Raw genomic sequence first — 17,734 nt, forward strand, 5'->3', positions numbered from 1 at the left:
TACAGCTGATCCTCCAGTGTTCTGTAAATCCACCCCAACTTCCCAGTCCTGGGAGATATATGTGAACGGTTGGAAATTGGCAAAGTAAGCCTGACAGCAGCTGTTGTTTCTTTCAGGGTTTGCTGCAGAATGTACGTTTTATCTTTGACACCCCACTTGAGGACATTCTGGAGAGCAGGGGATGTGATCTTGGAAACCCAGGTAGGAGGGGCTTGTGAGTCTTAACATTCTTTTAACACTTTTAGCCAGCCAAAAAAGATTTGTGGGATCAAGATGAAGTTCCTGTTTAATGGGAACTGCAGTACTGAATATATAACTCACAGACAGGAAGGGATTTGCTCAGTAATGATGTCTCAGAATGGGTTCTTAGGCTTTTGACATCCCTCGCTCAGGGGAAGGTTTTGGACTGTTGACAGTTAGCTTTATAAATAAACATACTTGAAGGGGCTCACACCTGTGAAGACCTGCATGCGCACACTCACTCAGACTACGACCAACCAGCCTGATTGAAGGAATTATGTATTTGTCTAAATAGGCCATCCATCAATCGGGTCTGACTTTATGGATCAGAGCACATCAACTCTTTTGATTTAGTTTTAAAATTGGTATGTTTTTGTAAATGTATTGCATATATCTCACCTTTAGCTTGTATTTAAATGAATTTACCTTGTTAGAAGCATGGGACCATGTGTTGGGTCAGATAGATGGGTCAGTAGGTCATAAGACCATGAAAGAAGAACCGTTAAAGTTCACACTGCCACACAGACACAAACACAGAGAGAGAGAGAGAGAGAGAGAGAGAGAGAGAGAGAGAGAGAGAGAGAGAGAGAGAGAGAGAGAGAGAGAGAGAGAGAGAGAGAGAGAGAGAGAGAGAGAGAGAGAGAGAGAGAGAGAGAGAGAGAGAGAGAGAGAGAGCACACTTTTAGCCACTTGAGGATTAAATGAGTTCTACAGATATAGAAAAACAGTCCTGGCTTCAAGGAAAGGCAAGTTTATTTATATAGCATACCATACACAATGGTAATTCAAAGTGCTTTACATAAATTTTTTTTAAATAATCACAACAGATGCAAATAAAATATCCATAAGAAATAAAAATAACAATAAAAGCAGAGAATACAAATTACTAAATTCGGGGCGTCCCTATCTGAATGGAAGAGTCTGAGTCCTTTTGTGATTTTACACTAGTAGCAACACCTGCTTTCCTAGTGTCTCTTCACTCCTAAGGGAGTGTGTAAACTTTACACCGTCTGTCTTTGACAGCTTCAACGTCTCTTCACCCCTAATGAAGTGCGACTTATACACTGTCTGCCTTTGACAACTTCAGCTTTTTTCACCCCTTCAATGGAGTGCGACACTTATACACTTATACAACTGCTTTACACAAGTGTATAATTACACCATTCATGACTTAGAGAGTCCTGGTGTCTCTTTACTCACATCTAAGTGCAAAGCCATCACTCTCCAATTCTCTAAAGCTTTCCCACCAGATATCCTAAATTCAGGACATCCCTATCTAAATGGAAGAGTCTGAGAGTTTCGGTTTGTGATTTTACACTAGAAGCAACACCTAGTGTCTCTTCACCCCTAATGGAGTGCGAAAACTTATAAACCTGCTTTACAAGAGTGTATATTCACATAAGGAAGTTCTGGAGAATGTTCAACAAATACACAGTCTGATGTGTCATCTGATGTGTCATGTAAAAAATTATGCAGCTATCTTTAATGCTGCTGTATTAATCTTCGTTTCTTTGTTATCTGGCAATATCAAAGGGATCAACATGATATTTACAACAGTCTAATCTAGAAAGTAAATTCTGTTTCATGTTAGACTTTTTTTTAATAATAGTTCATTGGGGTAACTTACACTGCTGCCCCACCCATACTTTAATATTGTAAGTTCCTTTGGAACTACTTAAAAATAACTTCAAAAAGTGTGCTTCTATAAACGGCAATCTAGAATTGCTGAGATAGGTCTGTGTGCCTAGAAATAGTTTGCTCGCGGTTACATGTGTGTAACATCACAGGAGCCCATGAAATGGTTTAATTTGGCTTCCTATTACAATCTGCAAGCGCCTGAGTGTCGTGTATAAAGAGGCTTTATTGCAAACAGGTTTAGTCGTCACGCTGTGAGATACCAAATGTCTGCATTCTCTGTCCTTGTACTTGCCTTAAAAGTGAAGTGTGAAATTTTTCAACATTAAAATGCTTTCTCTAATACTACCTTGCTAAGACAACTATAAGTAAGCCATGATTACCTTGGAAAGTGTAAACACTGTGGCTCTGTGGGCTGTGGCTCTATCAAAACATAGCTGTGTTTGTTTGAGCATTTCAATCAACCCGACACAACACTGGCTTAACCAATTCTGTGATTTAAGGGTAGAGCTACCAGTTTGGAAGTTTTGGCTGACCAAAAACAAATGCAATTTTCTTAACACTGCCGTTTGTATGAAGTCTCTTGAACTCTCCAAGACTGCATTTATTTGACCAAAAATACAGTAAAAAGAGTAATATTGTGAAATATCAGCCCGATCCCACGGCAATTCGTACGAATTTTACGAGGTGGCTAATTCGTACTAATTCATACGACCTCACTCGTACAAATTCGTACGATTTTTGCTAATTCGTACATATTTTACGAGTTACCAAATTCGTATGAATTCGTACAAATGACCTACCCCTGACCCCGACCCTAAAGCTACCCATCACGTGGGTTTAGACAAATCGTACAAATTCGTACGAGTGAGGTCGTATGAATTAGTACAAATTAGCCACCTTTTAATCACTCGTACGAATTGGTCGTGAGATAACGTTGGAAATATTATAACAGTTTAAAATAACCGTTTTCTATTTTAATATATTTTTAAATGTAATTTATTCCTGTGATGGCAAAGCAGCCATTACTCCAGTTTTCAGTGTCACATGATGCCTCAGGAATCATTCTAATATTCGGATTTAGCTCAAGAATATATTTTTTTGTCAATGTTGACAGATGTTGAGCTGCTTACATTTTTGTGTGGAAACCATGATAAATTTTTTTCAGGATACTTTGATGAGTAGAAAAGAAATATAATTATTTTGTAACATTGTATTTACTGTCAGAAAAAAATCTTACCCCAAACTTTTGAATGGTATAGTGTAACTATGTAATATACAACACTACCTTCTTCGCGCTGCAGCTGTCTTTTGTAAAGAGAAGATAAACCACTGAAAAATTATTTGAGAATGTATAATGACATAAAATACCGATTTGTCAGACTTTGAATATAGTACAATGTGGTATTAGTGCTTTTATAGTGCGTATAAACAGCATGTGGTCTCTATCTAATTGTTGTCCTTGAACCAGCACATCAAAATTCATTTTAATCTAATTAGCATTTCTTCTGTCTTTTCCCAGTGGAGGCGAATGTAGTCAGTGAGAGCGCAGAGGAGGTGGAAGTTCCATCTTCAATTGCCTCCAATGTGATTGTCCAGAATACAGATGTTCCAGCAACCAGCTCCTCAGAAATGATGTGTGAACGTTCCTGTGAAGAACTGGCCAACCTCTTCCAGGAGCTCAAGGGTCTCAGAGTTGTCGTTAGCAACCTCATAGATGGTCTGCAGAAAGTGGTGAGACAGATCCGAATGCAAATCTTATGCTACACCTTATCAGGCCCAAACAAGATTAGGCACCTATAACTGCTGTCATTTAGAAAAGAGAAGTTTCCCTTGCCTCTAAGATCTAACATGCAGATATAGCATATCATATTGTTGATGTTAACTGATTTTGTCAGATGTTTATAAAACAACCTGAGCTCACTGCAGCGAGGGCAGTTATGTTTGTGGGCACATGAATGCAATAGTTGGACCATAACTTGGTATACTCGCATAACTGTGGGAGGAATGTGAGCTCAGTAAATCACTGTGTGTTAGACGGTTTCTATTGGAAAACATCTCAAATTTGCAATGCATGAAAATGTATAGTTATTGTGACTGCTTGTTGTGTTTGAATGTGTGGAAAGCCTGAATTACGTCTCATTGCAGTATGAAGATGGACAGGTGTGTGATTCAGTTCATTTCAAACTTTTTTTTTTTTTTAGACAGAAGAAAACACAGCGATGAAGGAAGCACTGAATAAGATGCAGAATCCTTCGGAGCAGAGTATGTGTTGGCAAGATGGCCGTATGTTTGAGGACAAAGAGGACTGGATTGTGGATAGTTGCACTAAATGTACCTGCCAAGAAGGAAAAGTTGTTTGTCGTCAGATCACATGTCCTCCTGTGGCATGTGCCAATCCATCCTTCATCGATGGCGAATGCTGTCCAGTGTGTCTTCGTAAGTGCACACACAAACACACAACATACAGTTACCAGCACTAGTTGTTTCTAGTATTTATTTATGTTTTTGACTACAGCGATTAAATAGAAATTATTTTAACTAAAATAAAACAATATAAAACTATACAAAATAAGAATAAAATAAACAGCAATATAAAATAATTGTAAAAAAATATATATACAAATTATACACTACCATTCAAAAGTTTGTATTCTAAAAGAATGTATTCTTTTATTCAACAAGGATGCATTAAATTGATCAAAAGTGACAGTCAAGACATTTCTAAAGTTACAAAAGATGTATAGTTCATATAAATGCTGTTCTTTTGAACTTTCTATTTATCAATGAATCCTGAAAAATGTATCACCGTTTCCACAAAAATGTTAAGCAGCACAACTGTTTTCAACACTGATAATAACAAGGAATGTTCCTTAAGCAGTAAATCAGCATATTAGAATTGTTCAGCTTTGCCATCACATGAATAAATTCCAGAAAAAGTAATTAAATAGAAACACTTATAATAAATTGTAATAATAATACACAATATTACAATTTACTGTATTTGTGATCAAATAAATATAGTCTTGGTGCGCATAAGAGACTTCTTACCGACCACAAACATTTAAATGGTAGTTTTTATAGACTTATAAATCATGTGTAACCGGTCCTATTTGACTCGGTCCAACCGGGACTCGAACCAGGGTTTCTGGCATGGGAGGCGCTAAAGACCGCAACCGCTAGCATGCCTCTTGAGGCCAGGGGAGTGAGGTTTACACACACAGCTCTTACTGGCCTATGTCCGTTACACATAAAACATGTAGATTGCATTTTTACATTTTCTTATGATGTTGTATAAATCTTTGTCTAGCAATGGACAGTGAGGACGGCTGGTCTCCGTGGTCAGAGTGGACTCAGTGCACAGTCACGTGTGGGAGCGGCACTCAACAGAGGGGGCGCTCTTGTGATGACACAAGCAATACATGTTCTGGACCCTCGATTCAGACACGCAAGTGCAGTTTGGGAAAATGTGACCGCAGAGGTACGAATACAGGCACTGTATGTGTGATAGCTTGTACTGGGTCATTGTAGCACGCTTATAGTAACATTATTTTGCACTCACAGCTCGTCAGGATGGTGGCTGGAGCTTATGGTCTCCCTGGTCATCCTGCTCAGTGACATGTGGGGAGGGACTGATCACACGTATCCGTCACTGCAATGCTCCTGTTCCACAAAGAGGTGGCAAAGACTGTGAAGGTGACGGACGAGAGACACAGAGCTGCCACGCAGACCCCTGTCCGAGTGAGTAAACAAATAGGGTTCACATATTTAATAGACCATCATTAAATTGCATGTCAAATTGAATAAATGTGTTAGCAGCATTTCAAAAATTTAACGCTGTTAAGCAGCCCTACAAAATTTAAAGCTCAACCCCCAAATTGAGATCATATAGAAACCATCTCATCCACCCTGCTGTTCAGATCTTAACTGGAAAACATAGAGAGGATGATGTCAGTCTTTCCATGGCTTATATTGTCATTAGAGCAGGGATGCTACACAGTTTGGGCAATTTGTTCATCAGAGGATTACGGATAAGATGCTTATGACATGGCCAATGAATGAGATTCACCTCGGAGACACAGCAGATGCCTGGGGACACCCTGAGATCAGAGCTATTGAATGCATAGGATCTGGGCTAACTTTTATTTTCAGTAAACAGCCATAACATATGAGGGAGAGCTGTGTGCATTGTGCCTGCTTATTCTGGGCATTTATGTGTTATTTCCACATTAGCAGGGAATGTGACAGAGATTGTGTTATTTTGGAGGTGTTACATAACATAACATGGGGTCCACAATAAAAACCAAGTGAATTCATGTCTAAAATTTATTAGTTAGTTTTATTACATCAATATCAGTACTTTGAAGTCTGCACTACAATATCTTAAAATTGCATGAGCTGATCAATGGCACAATAAAACTAAATAACAACCAGTTTAATACAAAACAAACCTGAATAACAAGCAGATGGACTTTTGTCACATTAAAAACAGCCTAGTGCTTTACAATATGCAATAACATAAACATTTACAATGCAATACAAATTTTATTTCTATAGCACATTTAAAACAACTGCCGTTGACCAAAGTGCTTTCCTGAAAAACTGAAATCCTGTTCACTCTAATCAGATCTAAAAGCCCAACTAAAAAGATATGACTTCAAACTATCCACAGATGGGGAAGATTTTAATGTGCATTGGAAGAGGGTTCCATAAGTGTGTAGCGGCCACAGAGAAGGCCCTATCAAACTTTGATTTTAATCTAGTTTTAGGAACATGAAGAATCATCTGACTGGAAGATCTCATATTTCTTGTATTTTGATATGATCAAATATTTTGGAGCAATACCATGCAACGCTTTAAAAACCATTGTGTAAAGAAACCATTTGAGGTCACAAAACAAATGCTATAGATGCCCTCCGGTCACTGAGTGACTAGTCCAGACAGATTTGTGAATTAAACTTTTGAGGTGGGATATCTAAGGCTACGTTCACACTCCAAGTCTGTAAATGTAAAAACAAAGATGAGGATGCGTTTATGTATAAGCCCTCGTGTTTTGCTTGTATGAGCTGTCACTGTAATACTTATGACACATCACTGACTACCTTTCGCAACTGTCTACTTCGAGTATGTTAAATCTTTTAAGTGATTCCCATGAGCGCAAAATTGTGACGAATTTTGCTCTAGAGTGACGTAAAAGTGGCATGAATTCCTGTATGACGGTTCAGACTGCAGTCACATTGCAAATAATCTGACTTGTATTGGATTTAGGACCAGATATAGAAGTGGCACAAATTGGAATTGAAAAGATCAGATTCCATGTGGTTTGTGTAGTTCACATGAGAAAAACAGTGAGCAATGTGAGCAATAAATTGGGCCATATTTACCTGCAGTATGAATGTAGCCTTATAGATGGAAATATCACTCCATGTTGTGCCTGTTTCTCCATTTAGTTGATGGTGGCTGGGGTCCATGGTCTCCCTGGGCATTGTGTTCAGCTACATGTGGAGGGGGTCTGAAGAGTCGTGTTAGAGAGTGTAACAGCCCCGAACAGCAGCATGGAGGAAGGAAGTGTCTTGGAGACTCCATTGAAAATGAAGTATGCAACCGACAGGAGTGTCCAATTGGTAAGAAAAACAAACTTAGGAAAATATTGTCTTTAACCCCTTAAGTGTCACCGGCCCACTGGTGGGCCCAAATCCATTACATTTTTAAAACAGTAATATCCTATACTAAACCTAAACTAATCTTGACAAACTATATATCATTTGAAAGCTTACAATCTCTAGTTTCCATATTTGGTGATTGATTTTCAAAATGAATTACAGAGGAGCCGTAATTTATCAATTTGCAACAATAATATTTTCATACTCCTAAGGCGTGTTTAGACCTTTATTTTGAAATAGTGATGAACATGAAAAATCATGAAGGAAGGGTAGAAACCTCAGTTTGTTTTCATGCCAAGAGTTCAAAAGATAGCATCCATTCAATTATTTTAGAAAAAAGGTCTGATTTTTTTTTTTAATATAAAGAAAAAAATGATAGATTCACCATTTGTTGCAGGAAGCTATAACGCACATGCGTGTTCTTTTTATGTGTTCCTTAGAGGTTGAATTCATATCAAAATCTGCCAAACTTCTCATATTACTTCTGAATAGGATGTTTACTTCATAAATTGTATGAAAATTGTGGAAATAATGGTTCATATCACTCAAAACACATATGGAAATGGAGGCGCCCTTATATGGGCAGTAATGGAGTCTGGTTGTCATCTAGTGAAAAAGTTTGGTACTGCGCCCAAACAAAATCTTACTGAAAGCTCATTTTTTGAGATATAAACCTAAAATTTGAAACACAACTTGTTCAGATTTTTGGCTTTGATTTTTTGCAGTTTTAGAGTCGGCCAGGTTTTGAAAATATATATTTTATATAAAATAAGAATAATTAAATTTTTTACATTGTACATTTTCATAAACTCAAACTTCTATAACTTTTTTTCTGTTTCACTTTCTCAATTTATTTCACTTCTACAAAAATCTGCTAAATCTCTTCTTTAAAACAAGACCAATCTTACGTCTATATTCCAAAGCATTCTTGAATTACAACCATTTAAGTTCGAAATGTGCATTTTCATGTTTATAAAAAAAAAGGGGGGGTGACACTTAACTTTTCAGACTCCTTAAATCTCTTTCCTTAGCATTAGAGACAGAAATGAAGTACAGTAAGAAAGAAGTAAGTAAGAACTGTGTTGATTTCACAGATGGCTGTCTTTCGAACCCTTGCTTCTCTGGGGTTGAGTGTAGCACAGCTTCTGATGGATCTTGGGAGTGTGGACCCTGCCCGAATGGCTACCGTGGCAATGGAACCTCTTGTGAAGATGTCAATGAGGTAAACAAAGGCCCTGTCTACACCCAATATTAAGATGCGTTTTGGTGGATCGGATCACAAGTAAACGAGGGAGACACATACCCGTTTACACCTGGTATTTTAATCCATCTCTTTTGTCCACTTTCAACCACTTCTGTCCTGATTTCTTCGAGGGGAGGGTAAATGTATAGGGTTTTTCAGATCTTTCGATTTAATGGACAAAATAAGCTCACACAATTTACATATGAATGCCAGGAATAGTGAGAGAACATTGAGTACCGGTCAGAGTACCGGCAACATGTGAGAAGAATTACTGAAAACTGTTGAAACATTACATATATTTTACATGGAGGAAGGAACCAAAGCCATATCTAGAGACCAGAACATCATGGAGACTAGGGGCTGAGTTATTTTAACATGAAAACTGCCTACCAATGTTCTAGCAACCACCCAAAAGTTGTTTCGCAATAAGCTAAATTTTGGTTGAATTTTGCAGCCAAAAAAATGTTGCAGCCATGATCTATTGTCAATGGGCTATATGCACGCATAACTTCCGCGTTTGACGCAAGGATGCTCGTGCGTTTCCGGTTGGGGAGATTTAAAACGGAGGAAAACCGAGGAAAACGGTATTATGGCAGAGTCTTCAAAATTTACTGTCCTCTCGTCTTTGAAACGAAACTTTAATACGTTTAGATGTAATTTTATATATAGTTATGTTTATTTAATATAATAAACACAGAAGCATAAACAAAATGAGGAGTGTCTGTTTTGTCTGTTTTTGTGACTAACGTTTCTTTAGTATAGCAATAGAGTATAAAAACCAATATAAATTCTCGGTATAGCATTGGACTCTACGATCGGCGGAAGTAATCCAGCATCCTTAGACCTTCACCGGAAATACCGCCGTGCATAGAGCCCATAGTCAAACAATATATGAAGTTCAGCTCACACAGAAGTTACTTTCAAACCAAAAAGGTGTCTGTTGGTCAATGCGACAAATTAACATAACCAACTGAAGTGATGTGAAATGTTATGTGACCAAAGCAATGCATTAAGAATCACTCACAACAGTTTAGCAATGCCATATCATAGCAATGAGTTTTGCACAGGCAAGAACCCGTAGTGTGTATACATGCAATATGTATATATAATCTGACAATACTGATCCTCTCTCTCTCTCTCTCTCTCTCTCTCTCTCTCTCTCTCTCTCTCTCTCTCTCTCTCTCTCTCTCTCTCTCTCTCTCTCTCTCTCTCTCTCTCTCTCTCTCTCTCTCTCTCTCTCTCTCTCTCTCTCTCTCTCTCTCTCTCTCTCTCTCTCTCTCTCTCTCTCTCTCTCTTTACTTCCTTTGCGTTCTGTGGTGTGCAGTGTGATATGGTTTCAGATCTATGTCATAAGGTGGGTGGCCAACAGCAATGTGTGAACACAGACCCTGGATTCCACTGTCTCCCCTGCCCCCCACGTTACAAAGGGACTCAGCCCTACGGCATGGGAGTGGAGTCAGCTAAAATCAACAAACAGGTCAGTCCCACACATCACCTCACATACCATTTACCAGGCGGCTAATTTATGTCCATCCTCCTAGCCGATACCCTCAGAGTCTCAAGGTTCTGCCTCATATGTGTTTAAATATAGACAAAGTTTCAGTATGTTTCCCCCCTCATAAATAGGTGTGTGAACCCTACAACCCCTGTAAGGACAACAGCCACAGTTGCCACAAGTATGCTGAATGCATCTTCCTTAGTCACTTTAGCAACCCGATGTACAAGTGTGAGTGCCGTATTGGTTATGCTGGAGACGGAATCATCTGTGGAGAGGACTTTGATCTGGATGGATGGCCCAACCAGGATCTTGCATGTGGAGCAAATGCCACCTACCATTGCAAAAAGGTATTACATGACTCATGATTAACCAGTGGCATGCCCTCCATTTGGGACCAGATGTCAATTATATAGCAAAAATGTGTAGAGCATTCAAATATATTGAAGACAATATGCTTTCTGATGAGTTCAATGCTAATAATAAAGCAGATTCAATGTTTTTTGTTTAATTTAATGCAAGCCAGAGCCTAAGGTTTAGCTGTTGACTGCTATGAAATGGCTTCTAAGGAATATAAAATGGAAAGAAATATCGTTTCACCTTAATAAACCCCACAGGACAATGGCATCAGTCAGGCAGGGGGCCAGTGACCATGAACTAGAGGAATGGTTTGATTTGGCCCAGTGTTTACTACTGTCTATTGTGCCTTTTGGAATCGTATATTTTAGATCCCTTAAATGTCTTTGTGGTGAAATGTTTAGCCAAAGGGAGGGAGAGCAAAAGTAATAATTACATCATTCTTCTCCTGTGATGGATAATTGCTTGATTATGTCATGATACACCGTAGAGAAAAACCAGGACCAGAATCTGCAAGACATCATAGATCTGAAGCCTGGGAAGCAAAGGGAGCCAAGCGAGAAAGCAATAAAGGATAAAATATGTGCACATAACAAATAAAGGAAAATATTGGTAATGCACAGAATGAAAAATTGAGACCTCATAGAAGAAGAAGCTTGAAATTCTTAGTATTGTATGTGGGTGATTGATGTGGCTCATTTGATATGAGTAAGTATTAGTGTCAGATGGACTTGTTCACATCGCACACATACAGTAAGCGAAGCAATAGTGTAACAGCTCAAAATTAACTTAAATGAATGATGGTTAATTTATCTACAGAATTAATCCATGAAACAGCATCATTATATATATATTATTTATAATAAGCTAAAAATATATATATGTATACACACCATTCAAAGGTTTGGGTTCGGTTAGATTTTTGGTAAGTCTCTTATGCTCATCGGGACTGTGTTTATCTGATCAAAAATACTGTCAATAATTTCCCACTGAGTAGGAAATGTAGGTTGCGACAGATTTATTCAGATTTTAGCAGTCTTTTCTTGAATTGAGTCATTATGTTCTCCCAGATCAATATCCATTACTTATGCTTTCACTGATATATTTCTGCAATTAATTTTAAACTTTATTCTCTGCAGGACAACTGCCCGACTCTACCCAACTCTGGTCAGGAGGACTTTGACAATGATGGGCAAGGAGATGCTTGTGATAAAGATGATGATAACGATGAAATTGTGGATGAAAGGGTGAGGCGGATTTAGTACTTGTGATGCTTATAGACTTGTGTTCACGTTACAGATATGAGAGTGCGTACTATTCATATTGACACATGTAGGTCTATATGATATATTTCTTCTAGGACAACTGCCCCCTGATGTATAATCCCAGGCAGTATGATTATGACAAGGATGATGTTGGAGACCGTTGTGATAACTGCCCGTATGAACACAACCCTGCTCAGACCGACACTGACAACAATGGGGAAGGAGACGCCTGTTCTATTGATATGGATGGAGATGGTACAAAAAGCTTTGATCTGCCTTTTAGAATCCACGCGACTCTTTTTAGATTGCAACAGATGTGTGAATCACATGTCCTTTTCTTATTTCTGTTCATAGAGATTCTAAACGAGCGAGACAACTGCCCTCTCATTTACAACACAGACCAGAAAGACACAGATATAGATGGTGTCGGAGACCAGTGTGATAACTGCCCTTTAGTCCACAACCCACAACAGGTCTGGAGAAAAATGGAGACTGACTGCTTTCAAACATCTTTATTCATTTTTTTTAAATAATGTTACCATTTTGTGTTTGCAGACGGATGTAGATAATGATCTAATTGGAGACCAGTGTGATAACAACCAGGACATAGATGAAGATGGCCATCAGAATAACATGGATAACTGCCCATACATAGCCAATGCTAACCAAGCCGACCACGACGGAGATGGGAAAGGAGATGCTTGTGATTTTGACGATGATAACGATGGCATTCCTGATGACCGTGATAACTGCAGACTAGTTCCCAACAAGGACCAACTGGACTCTGATGGTAAAACACTGTTGAACATGCTACATTAAAATAGACACACCTTATTTTGGACTCTGATTATAGTACTGAAATAATAATCAATTATTTATCAGCATGATAAATTAATACCATGTCAGTTATTGGCCAGAAAAAGTATTTTATTTTATCTTTAATAGTTGCATTGAATGTTATTGTTGGTAAAAAATAAATAAATAAATCCTGGTTTATAAAAAAATTCCTAAAATATTCTAAATCAAATTAAAGTGAAATATATATATATATAAAACATTTAAATATATTTGCATAAAAATGTTGCACCGCTGCACTAACAAGCCTTACTGTACACTCATATCATATCTCGCTTCCGCTATTTACCATTTCACTCCAGAGTAAGGAATGTGTGGATATAATGTGTCTAATTATTGATATATGGCATTGGCTCTGAAGCATTATGTGAACATTTGTTCTGCAGATTATCAGAGAATGGAGGTAACCGATAAACAACGTCCAGAATTTTCCTCCGGGCTCCTTGCACCTGTTTGTCTCAAAATACAATCCTGCATTAAATTTTTGTGTCATGCGGGCGTCTGTTGTTTTGGACGTTGTTCATATTTCCTATGAGGGTCGTCCAAGAATCTGTCCCATAAAAAAGAAAATCAAAGACAAGGCATGAAAAGCAGGGAGATAAGAAATGCGTAAATTTCTCGCTGGCATCAGACATGCCGAAGAGTTGCAGTAGTCCGCGTCTCTATGTGTTTTATGAGGTATTTTAGACACACATATACGCAGCTTGACGTTAAGCCTAAATGGTATAATGGTTGAATAGGTTCTCTGTTGTCAAGCCATGCTTACTGCTTGGGTTTTCTTTTATAAAGTGGATTTGAACTTTAAGTGGGGTGAAATTTGCCTTGGCATTCCAAAGGGTGTTCATTTCAGCGGCCCTCTGAACTCCAAGTGCTAGCTGAAGCTGTCACGGTCTACGTGGTCTTTGAGGTTTTGTTGGCTTAGAGAGACAATCCAAAAGCTTTGGGAAAAGCCATTGTTCAAGTTTTCCAAAAGGAAAAGTACCTCTTGGCTAGGATTGCACTGTGATGCCAGTAGTTTGCAGATCAAATGATTGAATGTTTTGAAGCTTAGATTTGAATTTTCTAGGTCAGTGGCTTTTTATGAAGTGGTTATAGTCTTAGCACAAGGAGTGTATATGGCCTCATATGGTCTCATAAGCTCATAATGATTTGTTTGTACTTAATTATTTGGGTCACACTTTAGATTAGGGTCCAATTCTTACCATTAACTAATCAACTATTAACTATGACTTTTGCCTCAATAAACTCCTAATTACTGCTTATTAATAGTTAGTAAGGTAGTAGTTACATTTAGGTATTAGGTAGAATTAGGGATGTAGAATAATGTCATGCAGAATAAGGCATTCATATTTATAAGTAAGCTTTATAAGTATTAATAAACAGCCAATATCCTAGTAATATGCATGCTAATAAGTAACTAGTTAGTGAAAATTGGACCCTAAACTAAAGTGTTACCATTATTTGTCTGTTTTAACCTTTGACTCCCCAGGTGCAGGGCAAGCATTTCAGCTTAGTGGTTGGTTTAACGTTCTTATATTTTCTCCCAGGTGATGGTCGTGGTGACGCCTGTGAGAATGACTTTGATAATGACAATGTCCCGGATATCTTTGACGCGTGCCCGGAAAACAGCGCCATCAGTATCACAGACTTCCGGAAGTTTCAAATGGTTCACCTCGACCCCAAGGGAACCACGCAGATTGATCCCAACTGGGTGGTCCGAAACCAGGGCAAAGAGCTTGTGCAGACTGCCAACTCCGACCCTGGCATTGCAGTGGGTAAGTGAGCTGTAATGCAAACATTTACATACATAAAAAGGTAAAACGTTCCAATATTGATCTTGGATCCTGATCTTTTTGCACAATAACGACAGGCTTTGATGAGTTCAGTGCTGTGGATTTCAGCGGGACCTTCTATGTGAATACAGACAGGGATGATGACTATGCAGGTTTTGTGTTTGGATACCAGTCTAGCCGACGTTTTTACGTAGTAATGTGGAAACAGATCACGCAGACGTACTGGGAAGACAAGCCGTCAAAGGCGTTTGGCATCTCTGGCGTCTCTCTCAAGGTGGTCAACTCCACCACAGGCACTGGGGAAAATCTACGCAATGCATTATGGCACACAGGCAACACCAAGCAACAGGTGAACGCTCTCTTCACTTTTATTAGTCCTGACAGATTTCTCTTTTTGTGCCATTACTAACAATAAACTGTCCAATAAATCCCCATTTCAAAGTAGTGCTGTCGGTCTTGGTGCTTAAAATGATGAATGGCTTTACAATCCATTATTTAGGTGCGCACTCTGTGGCATGACCCGAAGAATATCGGTTGGAAAGACTATAATGCCTACCGCTGGCATCTCATCCACAGACCGAAGACTGGCTTCATTAGGTAGAGACTCACACTGCATCTTGTTTTAGTCAGCAGCACACTACATTTTATATTATATTTATAAATTATTATTTTATAAAGTTTATAAAATACATTTTCCCCAGGGTTGTTGTATATGAAGGCAAGCAGATCATGGCAGACTCAGGTCCCATTTATGACAAGACGTTTGCAGGAGGAAGACTCGGGTTATTCGTTTTCTCCCAGGAGGCCGTCTTCTTCTCTGACCTCAAATATGAATGCAGAGGTGAACAAATATAACTTCCTTTACAGATGAAAAAAAAAAAAAAACCTTCCAATATCCTGTGATCTTTCTTTTCTCATATTATTGGGAATTGTCTTTCTTTTTGCAGATAATTGAGTGTGATTGGAATACATATTCTGTCTCCTGTCATGGACTTTTTTTTTTATCAAAGCAAAACCGGATCGATGTAATCGAGAAAATGAGACATACATGCAATCGAGGTTCCTTCAAGAGGTGAATATACCTTCCGCTGGACAAGTATGAAAGGAAACAAATATTTGGTCAGCATTGCTTTAGAATCCTCAGTTAATTGTTGCACATATAATATTTGTAATGCTACAATGAGTCCTGCCATCTTGAATATAAACCCAAGGCTCTGAGTGTTTTAGGGTTTATAGTTTTTCATTTCATATCATTTATTCTTTTATATGTCTTTCTAGTCATTCTTATGGAGAAGATTTTTGTGCTTTTTGTGTTTGTTGCAATCGTTTAGGGGAGATGTATTATATTCAGACATTTTCTATTATCTACTGTAACTTATTTGTCTTTTTTTCTGGTTATTAGTTAACATTCCTTTTGTATTGTATCCCTTGCTGACAAATTGTAAATACTTATTTATTTGTTTACATTGACAACTTTTTACAAATGAGGTTTAAAAAGATGTTTTGCATATGTTATCGAATTGCATTCATGTCAGTAAGGCTCCGTCATTTGCCGTTATCTACATGAAGTGAATGTGACAAGAGGAACAGTAATGTAATATTCCTGAACATTTCAGAAGTATCAGGTGGTTTCACTTTTCTTTTTATTAAACTACAGAGGCTGCATGAAAATAACCATCGCTTTAAACGTGTCTTCAGTGACCCCAGACTTTCCTTGCTCTCATACAATGGTCACAAACCAGGATTGTGATCTCAGTAACTCTCCAGTTTCTAGTCACCCTAACTTGGCATTGATCCAGCAATATTTGAGGTATCCCCTCAGAACCCTCTTTTGTATGCCTTTAGAGTCAATAAGGAGAAGCGCCATTCAGGAAATGCCAATGAGAGATTTAATATAAATGTCTTTCTTTTTTTAAATGAGCTGATAAGGGAATATATGTTATGCCTCTCACGTAAATGCTTTAAATCAATTAACTTGTTTCATTTACAGTCGTTTCATTCACTGCGCGACATGAAGCACTTCATCAGATGTTAGATTCAAGATTCGACTACAGGCTTGCTGCTAATCATATCGTGTTTGTATTAACTAACAAACAGTTGTTTTTTATAGTTTCTCACTCATATGCATTTTCATGGCAAATATTTGATGAAATCACTTTTTGTCAATAAAATTATATACACAAACCATCATTATAGTCTAATCAAATCTGTTTTCTACATGGAGTGCACACACAAAACATTTAGGCCTTAAATTATGATTTATGTATTTGAATCGCATATACCATTTCCATCCATTTGGATTACATAAAGAAAGTAACAAACTTAATGTGATGCATATTTGTCAGTCATACATAAATGAAACGGGTAAGATTTGCATATTTGCATCTGCACAAAGTTTGCAAAATAATCATATTTTTAAAATACATGTATTCAAATTGCTTAGAATGCATCTCATTAAGTGTATTAGTTTATGTGGTTGTTAGATCCATATTAGTTTATGGATTGAAATTTTATATGCAATTCAAATGCATACATTTTACATATGGGCCAAGGACTAGCATTTTCTCAGCAATTCCATTTTATCAGACACTTTTGCTCACAAGAATAAATGAATCAGCTGACTGCATAGTTAATTTCTGCAATGGCATTAGGCACCAAAAACTATATTCTTGCATGATGCTATACATCCATGCTGCTAAGAAGTTGCCTCTGCAACATAAAAAAAAATGGCATCTTTAAAGAATTTTTAACAATTAATAAAATAAACCAAATTTAAATTTGTGGTTTAATTCATTCTTGTGAATAAAGGCATGGACTGCTAGAAATCGTTCCAAATGTTCTAGCATGTCCATTTTTGGTAATATTTTCTGTCTTCCATCTGGTGATCCTCTAGGCTCTCTTTGCAGCATTTAGGGGAAAACAATACTTGGTAGAATTAAGGCGGCATGCTGTCCTCTAGTAATTCTTGTCTCTGAAATAGTGCCCATATTTCACTGCTTTCAGATGCTGTTTTTGTGTGCATGCAAGCTGACACAACTGTGCAATTAGGGCATAATTAAGGGGAAGTTCTGTGTTAAATCTAATGATCCGGCCACATAGCAACAGGAAAACACATTTTTGCTAACCGACATACACGCATGTGGAGGATTTGAAGCTGATTCTGATATCTTTCATGTGCGGGAGTCTGT

At 37.9% G+C, this 17,734-nt stretch overlaps 1 protein-coding gene and 1 long non-coding RNA gene across 3 annotated transcripts in view; both read left to right on the forward strand.

The window, feature by feature from the left end:
• The window catches only part of thbs2b (thrombospondin 2b), a 32,635-nt gene extending 16,398 nt beyond the window's left edge, over positions 1 to 16,237 (forward strand). For both annotated transcript variants that reach the window (XM_056268843.1, XM_056268844.1), the window contains 18 exons: positions 117 to 201; positions 3,398 to 3,609; positions 4,080 to 4,314; positions 5,186 to 5,356; positions 5,440 to 5,616; positions 7,326 to 7,499; positions 8,633 to 8,760; positions 10,106 to 10,258; positions 10,408 to 10,626; positions 11,773 to 11,880; positions 11,994 to 12,153; positions 12,253 to 12,371; positions 12,454 to 12,688; positions 14,301 to 14,528; positions 14,624 to 14,895; positions 15,046 to 15,143; positions 15,248 to 15,387; positions 15,494 to 16,237. In XM_056268843.1, the coding sequence (XP_056124818.1) occupies positions 117 to 201; positions 3,398 to 3,609; positions 4,080 to 4,314; positions 5,186 to 5,356; positions 5,440 to 5,616; positions 7,326 to 7,499; positions 8,633 to 8,760; positions 10,106 to 10,258; positions 10,408 to 10,626; positions 11,773 to 11,880; positions 11,994 to 12,153; positions 12,253 to 12,371; positions 12,454 to 12,688; positions 14,301 to 14,528; positions 14,624 to 14,895; positions 15,046 to 15,143; positions 15,248 to 15,387; positions 15,494 to 15,501 (2,922 nt within the window). In that variant the 3' untranslated portion in view covers positions 15,502 to 16,237. The remainder of the gene's footprint in view (positions 1 to 116; positions 202 to 3,397; positions 3,610 to 4,079; positions 4,315 to 5,185; positions 5,357 to 5,439; positions 5,617 to 7,325; positions 7,500 to 8,632; positions 8,761 to 10,105; positions 10,259 to 10,407; positions 10,627 to 11,772; positions 11,881 to 11,993; positions 12,154 to 12,252; positions 12,372 to 12,453; positions 12,689 to 14,300; positions 14,529 to 14,623; positions 14,896 to 15,045; positions 15,144 to 15,247; positions 15,388 to 15,493) is intronic.
• Positions 16,238 to 16,251: 14 nt separating this feature from the next.
• On the forward strand, positions 16,252 to 16,736 carry LOC130102792 (uncharacterized). Its single transcript, XR_008809291.1, has 2 exons — positions 16,252 to 16,312; positions 16,392 to 16,736. It is a non-coding gene; the product is annotated as an uncharacterized LOC130102792 (long non-coding RNA).
• Positions 16,737 to 17,734: the final 998 nt, after the last annotated feature.

The sequence above is a fragment of the Rhinichthys klamathensis genome, unplaced genomic scaffold (genome assembly GCF_029890125.1).
Source record: "Rhinichthys klamathensis goyatoka isolate OS25496 unplaced genomic scaffold, OSU_Roscu_1.1 h1tg000277l_1, whole genome shotgun sequence".
In the NCBI taxonomy this organism is placed as follows: domain Eukaryota; kingdom Metazoa; phylum Chordata; class Actinopteri; order Cypriniformes; family Leuciscidae; genus Rhinichthys; species Rhinichthys klamathensis.